This window comes from Geospiza fortis, unplaced genomic scaffold (assembly GCF_000277835.1).
Source record: "Geospiza fortis unplaced genomic scaffold, GeoFor_1.0 scaffold396, whole genome shotgun sequence".
NCBI lineage: Eukaryota > Metazoa > Chordata > Aves > Passeriformes > Thraupidae > Geospiza > Geospiza fortis.
In genome coordinates, this window is record NW_005054345.1 from 3,997,502 (window position 1) to 4,005,430 (window position 7,929).

At 46.3% G+C, this 7,929-nt stretch overlaps 2 protein-coding genes across 2 annotated transcripts in view; both read right to left on the reverse strand.

Annotated features, from left to right (window-relative positions):
* The window catches only part of LOC102039653 (cytochrome P450 2J2), an 8,892-nt gene extending 8,326 nt beyond the window's left edge, over positions 1–566 (reverse strand). Inside the window, exon 1 of the mRNA XM_031058589.1 lies at positions 432–566. The gene's annotated coding sequence lies outside the window, so the exon portion shown is untranslated. The remainder of the gene's footprint in view (positions 1–431) is intronic.
* The window catches only part of LOC102032779 (cytochrome P450 2J2-like), a 9,303-nt gene continuing 1,380 nt past the window's right edge, over positions 7–7,929 (reverse strand). The window contains exons 2-9 of the mRNA XM_031058587.1: positions 7,379–7,541; positions 6,604–6,744; positions 4,505–4,665; positions 3,507–3,683; positions 2,826–2,967; positions 2,071–2,258; positions 906–1,044; positions 7–431 (exon numbers count right to left, since the gene is read on the reverse strand). Coding sequence (XP_030914447.1) covers positions 253–431; positions 906–1,044; positions 2,071–2,258; positions 2,826–2,967; positions 3,507–3,683; positions 4,505–4,665; positions 6,604–6,744; positions 7,379–7,541 — 1,290 coding nt within the window. The 3' untranslated portion in view covers positions 7–252. The remainder of the gene's footprint in view (positions 432–905; positions 1,045–2,070; positions 2,259–2,825; positions 2,968–3,506; positions 3,684–4,504; positions 4,666–6,603; positions 6,745–7,378; positions 7,542–7,929) is intronic.

The window sequence follows — 7,929 nt, forward strand, 5'->3', positions numbered from 1 at the left end:
CAGGAATGAGGTGAAGGGAAAAGCCACAAGGGTTGTGTTTGCTGCAGCGGGCAGGATGGGGCCCTTGTGCCCTTTCCCTGCCATCCGGATACCAGCGGGTGCTGGACCTCCAGGGCCCATCATTTCAGCCCAAAATCTCTGGGGTGGTCAGGAGAAGGGGATTTCCCAGTTTGTGAGGCTGCAGGGCGGTCAGGAGAAGGGCATTTCCCAGTCTGTGAGGCTGAGGGGGCTGTGGGGCAGCCCAGGCCCGGCTCAGTGCCGGGGCACGGCGCAGAGCTGGAAGGGTTTGGGGCAGCGCGTGAGGCTGAGCGTGAAGGCGAAGGACAGCGCGGCCTCTGCTGGGGCCTGGAAGCTGAACTTCTGCAGCAGGGCCACGAAGAAGATGAAGAGCTCGGTCCTGGCGAGCTGCTCCCCGGGACAAGCCCTCTTACCTGGAAAAGGATCACAAAGAACCCGACAGAGTCCCGAGCGAGCCCCAGCCAGCTCCGAGGCTCCTCCGGGCCGCGCCGCCTCGCACAGGCTGCGGCGGCTTTTCTTCCTGGAAAGGTTAGGTGGCAATGTTCACCCACACAATCTGCTCAAAGCTTCCCCAGAAGTTTGCTGCCGAGCAAACTGCGCCTGTTCCGAGAGGCGAGACGTGGAAACTGAACGACCAGTTATGTAACTTCTGCAAGAAGAAAAAGCCTTTTTCTTTTCTTTTTTTTTTTTTTTCTTTTTTATCCTGCAGTAACAAATTGATTTCGTCCCCGCTCCGAGCAGTTTCTATTAACTGTGACTGGGATTTTCTCTGTGGGGACGGGCTGGAAGCTGAACAGGAGCAGTACCCCCTACTCTAAAAGCAGTGTCTTGGGGAAGAAATAAAAGCCTTGCAAAAAGAAAAGCCACCTCTGTATCCATCACCCTACCTGCAGAGAAGGGCAGAAAAGCCTCCCGCCTCCTGTACTGGCCGTTTTCCAGGAAATGTTCAGGATTAAAGGTGTCCGGAGTCTCCCACACGTTTTTGTCGAACATTATCGAAGTCAGGCTGGTCATCAGGGTGGTGCCCTGCGAGAGGTGGAGAAAAGGGGAGATTACACGGCAGAGAGGAGCCGAAATGTTGTCAGACTGGGTTATTATTAGCTCTGTAAACGACACTGTTTTAAGGGCAAAACGGGCCTTTTCCCCCCTAAGCTATGTAATTAGGGTGAAAGCCTGCAGGATTGTTCACTTTTGTGTGTGTCTTTACAGATCACTGAGTGTTGATCTGCATCCTGAGCTGCAGTAACAGGTGATGGTAATGCAAACCAACTTTAAATTGGTAGCATTGCATTCCCATAGGACCTTGAAGCAATTTAATCAAGTAATTTTCAATTGATTTTTTAAAATGCGTTTTTTTAGATAAGAAATAAAACTGATCTGGTTTATCTCCACATTCTCCATCAGCAAGAGAAATATTCTAATCAATGTGGAGGAAAATGCCCGAATTTTTCAAATTTGCCTCAGTGCAACCAGTCATATAGAGGGAAGAGACCAGTTATATATAAATCCTATATTTGCTTTTGTAATTGCAGAACAGTGTGTGTGAAACAATACTCATTACCTGCCTTTCATCAAGTGCTTCTTTTAATATATGATTATTAATATTGTGTAGAATTAACAAACCCAGACTGTTTGCTTTCCTATGTTTCCTCTATTCCCATAACACGTTGAGGATCTCTTTTACAAAATTTAAGGCATAAACCTTTTAAAATTGTCAATTACAGCCAACACCATGAGGATCTCACAGTTCTCCTCTGTAAGGAGGTGAGACCCATAACAACCCCACAGAATCCATCATGAGGACTTGTATTTTCTAAATAAGTGTGTTATTTCTGTAAGATCCTGCTGACGGGTTCCCTTCCAGGTGAGATTCAGGGCTTGGGTCATGAAGACCCTGCTCTGGTGGGACAAAAGCTGTTGGGATGAAGGCTGTTGGGATGAAGGCCGGTGGGACAAAGGCTGGTAGGGTGGAAACTGTTGGGACAAAGGGTGGTAGGATGAAGGCTGTTGGGATGAAGGCCGGAGGGACGAAGGCCGGTGGTCCCCACGCACTTTGGGCAGGTGGAAGCCAGCCAGGGTGGTGTCGCTGGTGGCCATGCGGGGCACCCCCAGGGGCACCACGTTGCCCATGCGCAGGACCTCGCTCAGCACGGCGCTGGTGTAGGGCATCTTCTCCTTGTCAGCCATTGAGGGCTGCTGGCACTGCCCGACCACTGCGTCAATCTCCTGCTGCACTTTCTCTACAGGGAGCAAAAAAAGTTAAAAATATCCCTCTTCATAGAATTTTTAGGGTTGGAGAAGCCCTCTTAAATGATCAAGTCCAACCATTAAACCAGCACTGCCAGGCCACAACCAAACCATGTCCCCAAGTGCCACATCCTCACTCCTTTTGAGCACCTCCAGGGTGATTGCACAACTCCCCTGGGCAGACTGTTCCAGGGCTGGACAACCTTTTCAGTGAAGAAATTTCCCCTAATATCTAACCTAAACCTCTCCTGGCACAACCTGAGGCCATTTGCCCTTGTCCTGTCACTTGTTCCTTGGGAGAAGAGACTGACCCCCACCTGGTTGTACCCTCCTTTCAGAGAGTTGTAGAGCATGAGAAGGTCCCCCAAGCCTCCTTTTTTTCTGAGCTAAACACTCCCAGTTCCCTCAACAGCTTCTCGTAAGACTTGTCTTCAAAAGGTTCCCAAGAGGATACCTGCGGCACAGGCATATCCAAGATGTGGCAGAGCTGGCATAACCCTGTTCCCTGAGCTTCCCTTACCTAATTTTGGGCTAAGCAGAGGATCCCTCAGTGGCCCTACCCTGAATGTGGGGGTACGCGGCCATGTAGAGCAGAGCCCAGCGGATGGCGGTCGCCGTTGTCTCTGTCCCAGTTAAGAACAGGTCCAAGGTGGAGCACAGCAGGTTTTCCTCATGGAAATAGGAGCTGGTATCACCCTTAAACTTGGAGGAAAAACATGGCAATGAAAGCTCTTACTCTGGAGGGAATGCTTTTAAAACCCAATCCAAAATCACCTGTGCGTAACTGAAGTCCTACTGCTCCTTTATTATCTACACCTGGGCTTGGAAATTTCCAGCCTTTCACTGGATTTCAAGCCCTATGGACTGTTTTGACAGACACCCTGGTTGCTGTAGAGTGGCTCTTGAAAGCAGGTAGCATTTTTAAATGTCAAGTTTCACAATAGCAAACACAGGCATGCGAGTGCTCACAGAAACATGAACATGTTCCCTGAGAGTCCTCCTACGCCGTGTGACAGAACGAAAAAGGGAGAACGACAAAGTGTAAATCCTTTCAAATGAAAAGAAAAATCTATATGTTTTCTAAGTGATCAGGCTTCTGCTGCTGCTAAAGTTTGATGTGGCAGAGGTAGGGAAGGGAAGGCAACATGTGAGGCAAGAACCCCCCTGACAAAACAGCCCTGAATCTTCTCTAATCATTCTATGGGTTAATCTTTAGGTGGTTTTGGTTATTTACTTCCTACCTTTTCTATTTCCTTCAGGTAGCAGTCAATATAATCTCCTGCCTCGGACTGGTCCAAATCCTCCTTGTGCTTTGCAATCACGCTTTTCACAAAATATTGAAGTTTCTCCCAGTGCCTGAAGATTTTCCTGAAGGGTCCTGGCAACCATCTCATGATCAAAGGAAAAGCATTATAGAGCTGGTAAGAGATCAAACAGAGCAAAAGAGCATTTTTTGAGTTAGAAAAGAGCAGGTATCGTAGTTGAGAGGATGGGACTCTCAATTAATTGATTAACTCTGCTTGCTACCGTGAAAAAAATTATCCTTGCTGTAACTGTCCAATTTGTACAAATTTACTTACATAGGTGTAAACAAGTGCAAACAAGATAAGAATTGGACAGATATTTTCTCCTGATAAAGTTCTCAAATACTGAATGGCCAAAGCTACCCCCTAATGTGAGGTGGCCACAGGAGAGGTAGATGCAGTTAAGCCCTTTAGTGTGTCCCCATGGAGGGGACAGAGATCAGACCATGGTGTGTGGCCATACAGAAAATACATCACCAAATCCACCTATTTGGTTTCTAAACCTGGAATCTCAATTTTTTTTCCTAAATAGAAGTTATTTAAGAAACTTGTTGGGGTATGGGTGTGGGAAAAGATCGGAAATTTCAAAGTGTTACTAGTTCTTCTTTTTAGATTTTCTTTTAAGATCTTTCTTTTAAGATCTTCTTTTAAGGTTTTCCTGTTGTTTTTTGGTTATGTCAGGCATAAGATTGGTTTCACAATCCTGTAGTATTTTTTTTTCTCCATGTGTCCCAATAATTTTAACTTACTTCCTTGCTTTCCTGATAGGCTTTGTGTATAAATCCAATCTAATGTAAAACAATTCTCCTGGTCATTTTCCTTTAAACATGGCTCTTTTTCTACAGGAAAAGGCAGATTATACCAGTGCCATAGAAATCCCAGTTTCTGAGCTGTTCCATGCAGCTGAAGCTGGAAAAACATCCAAGTGGCTTTACCTGGCCCCAGAAACTTCCGATGAGCAGCAGTGTTTCAGCCAGGGAGTGCAGCAGTTCCTGGAAACGGTTGTCATGGTAGTCAAAGCGGCTCCCAAAAGTTATGGAACAGATGATGTTCGAAACAGCACTGTTAATTTTGTAATGAGGGTCAAAGGGCTGTCCTGGAGGAAGGAAGAGGAAAGGAGACTGCCTGTAGGGAGGTTGTGGCCATGTGAGAGTTGGTCTTGTCTCCCAAGGAGCAAGGGACAGGGCAAGAGGAAGCAGCCACAAGTTGTGCCAGAGGAGATTTTGACTGGATGTGAGGGGAAAATGTCTTCATTTGAAAGGATGGCAGGCTTTGGAAGGGGCTGCCCAGGGCAGTGGTGGAGTGACCATTCCTGGAGTGTTTGAAAGGTGTGTGGATGTGACACTTGGGGCCGTGGTTTAGTGGTGAACACGGCAGTGCTGTGTTAATGTTTAGACTCAATGAACTTAAGGATCTTTCCCAACATAAATCTCTCCATGATTCTATGATTCTAAAGATAGGTTTCATTTGTTTTTCCTGTTCAGTCTCAGTCAAAACCATATTCTCTATCAGATCCACAGCTGTGAATCAGGCTGAGACCTGCTTCTCACCCATGGTGGTGTGAGGTTTCACCCCATGTCCTGGGGTACCCACCACCCCCATCATGTCCAGCATCCCCCTGGAGCCTGGGCACAATGGGCCAGGACATCCCGTCCTGTGTCCAGCCCAGGCTGCTGGTAGGCAGTGACATTAGCACTGAGCTGCCCAAGCAGAGTCTGAAGCATTTTCCAGGGAAAACAACCAGCAGCATGCCGTGCTGTGGCTGTCAACTTTGCCCACTCCAACCTGTGTTTGGTGCCAATTTTAAACACCAGGAGAGGACCCCTCAAAGCTTCACTGAGAGCAGGGAGCCCAGGACAACCACACTGCAAAAATACCATTGCCCTGGGGTTTAGTTGTCCGCCATGGAGAAATCAAGGGAGGTGGAGGAGAGAGGGGAGAGGGTTGCAGATCTCTGTGCCCACCTGTAAACCCCAGCAACAGCTCCTGTGGCCCATAGAGCTCATTTATAAAGTGAAGTGTGATGTGATGCTTGTCACATCTGTGTTCCCTGAGACAGCTACTGAGCAGAGACCTTCATCTCCCTGAGCACATTTCAGCAGCCTGGAGAGCCACTTGCTGTGGCAAGAGACTGATCTCAGTGACAAGCCCAGTCCAGCCCTGAGCTGCTGTTCAGCATCACTTTGAAATGCAAGGCACTCCTCACAGCACTGCTGCTCTCTCCACTCTTCAAGAAAGTAATTAAACCGGGCTGGTGCTCAGATATTAAAGTGATGGACATGATCACTATTTGTCATTACTAATGGGAAGAAAGGCCCAAACCAGCAGCTTAATTAGTTTATTGATTAGGACTATAGAAGACTATAATCAATTGGCAACATGGAGTATTTGGCCTGTTCAGTGCAACAGCAATTAAAATGGAGCAAGTTTAGTATATAATTTCACAATTCCTTTTTAGATCTTTCTTGTTTACTATATATAGCTCCATAGAATTAGCTCAACCCCATCTGCTTCTATTTAAAGCTGAAGTGCAACATCACCCATGTATCAACATACAAATTATTCTTACTAATATCCCTCTGGCAGTTTTTAAAAGCTGGACCATAAAAGAGCAAGGCACACGCTTCATCTGTGTGTGATACAAAGGGAAAGCCTGACTAAACAAGTTTTAAAATACTTTGCAAAACCAAGGACAAGCAGAGGTTAACTAAGCCTCTGAGTGGAAGTGCCTGATAGCAGGAGAGCTGTATTTATTTCTTTGCAGAATGCATGAGACACTTCCTTAGCCATGTAAACACTCATGTTTTAATAACCACCTAGTATATATTTGCTTAATATTAATAAGGAACAGCTAAAATAGGAGGCCTGAGGTCTAAAATAAGTGCTAAGAGGCAAAGTCTGGAAGTGTAAGATAGAGATTTGAGCTATTGAAGAAATGTTTTGCACGTTTGGAGCTGTGCTGGGGTAAGAGTTTTACTTCTCATCATTCATTTAGCTGGAAGCCCTGAGCACAGTGCTGTGCATTAACCCCCACCTTTCTCCTCCTCAATTGTCTCCACGAGGTACCGACTCTCCTCTTGCACTTTTTCCTCAAAATTTACAGCAAGGCTTTTCAGTGTTGCTAAAGCAAACTTTCTCTGCTGCCTCCATATGTGCCCGTTGGATGATATAAGCCCTGTAGGTGGAAAAAACAGGTGAAAAATCTTCTCTCTGGGTCATTTGTGAGTATTAGGATTCTGAAACCATATCCATTCATCATGGACAAAAACCCCAAACCAAGGCAAACAAAGCTCGTGGATGTGGAAAAGGCTATGGCTTTTCCTGGGAATTAAAATTCAAGAGTAATTGGCTTATGCTAAAGATCTAGCTGTATGGATTTGCTTTAATCTGCTACTTTGTCACTTTGCGTGGGAAAAAAAGGTGTAAGCCAAAATACTCTGAGTACTATCACGCTGTTGGCAGAGCTGCAGGCAGGAGCACCCCGTCTCTGGAGCTGTGTGCAGCCCAGGCAGGGAAAGTAAAGGAGAAATGAAAACCAAGGGGAAACGCTGCAAGTATATAGATCTTCGGGCAGCTTGCATTTATTTCTCCTCTTTCATTAAAATCTGGTTTTGAGCCCATCTTCATCCCTAAATCTCACAGAGATTAAAACATACCCCTGTGACATTATTAGTATTCTTGCCTTCTCCTGTGCAAACTTTCACAGGTGCAGCTCACAAGGGTTGAATTCAACCAGTTTCTTTCCCTTTAACAGTTATCATTCCAAAGAGATGAAAGTTTTGTCCCAAAATCCTGGTGGCTGTGCTTACCAAAGCCTTTAAATATTTCTTGGAGGAGTGGAATATTTGGCCGGTCAGCAAATATTTCAGCCTGGTGGACAAGAGCTTCTCTCACCATCTGGTACCCATTGACCACCACGAATGTCAGACTTCCAAACTGCACACTGAAGATGTTCCCGTACTGACCTGTAAGCTGAAAGAGAGTCCGTTGTCCTCTGAGAACAAGAAGATGGGGATGTTCAAAACTCACCAGGCCAAGACCTTGAACAGGGAAATCTGACTTTGAATTTAACCCTGCTTGAAGCAAAGGGACTTTAGAGAAACCCACACCCAAGCACACAGGTCCCATCCGATCTCAGCTACTCCATGAAGGCTGGAGAAGGCATAAAAAGGGCTGGGGAGCTGCAGTGTGGGAGAGATGGATTGCTTATATCTGTTATCTGGTGTGACCTGGGCTTGACCAGGTGTTTCCATCAGTTTGGCTTGTAACAAGGATGTAAGTTGCTTTGTAACTGATGGGCATCTGCTCTGTCCCTTTCTGTCCCACCACCTGGGTCACCTCACTCAGGCTCTTCCTGCTG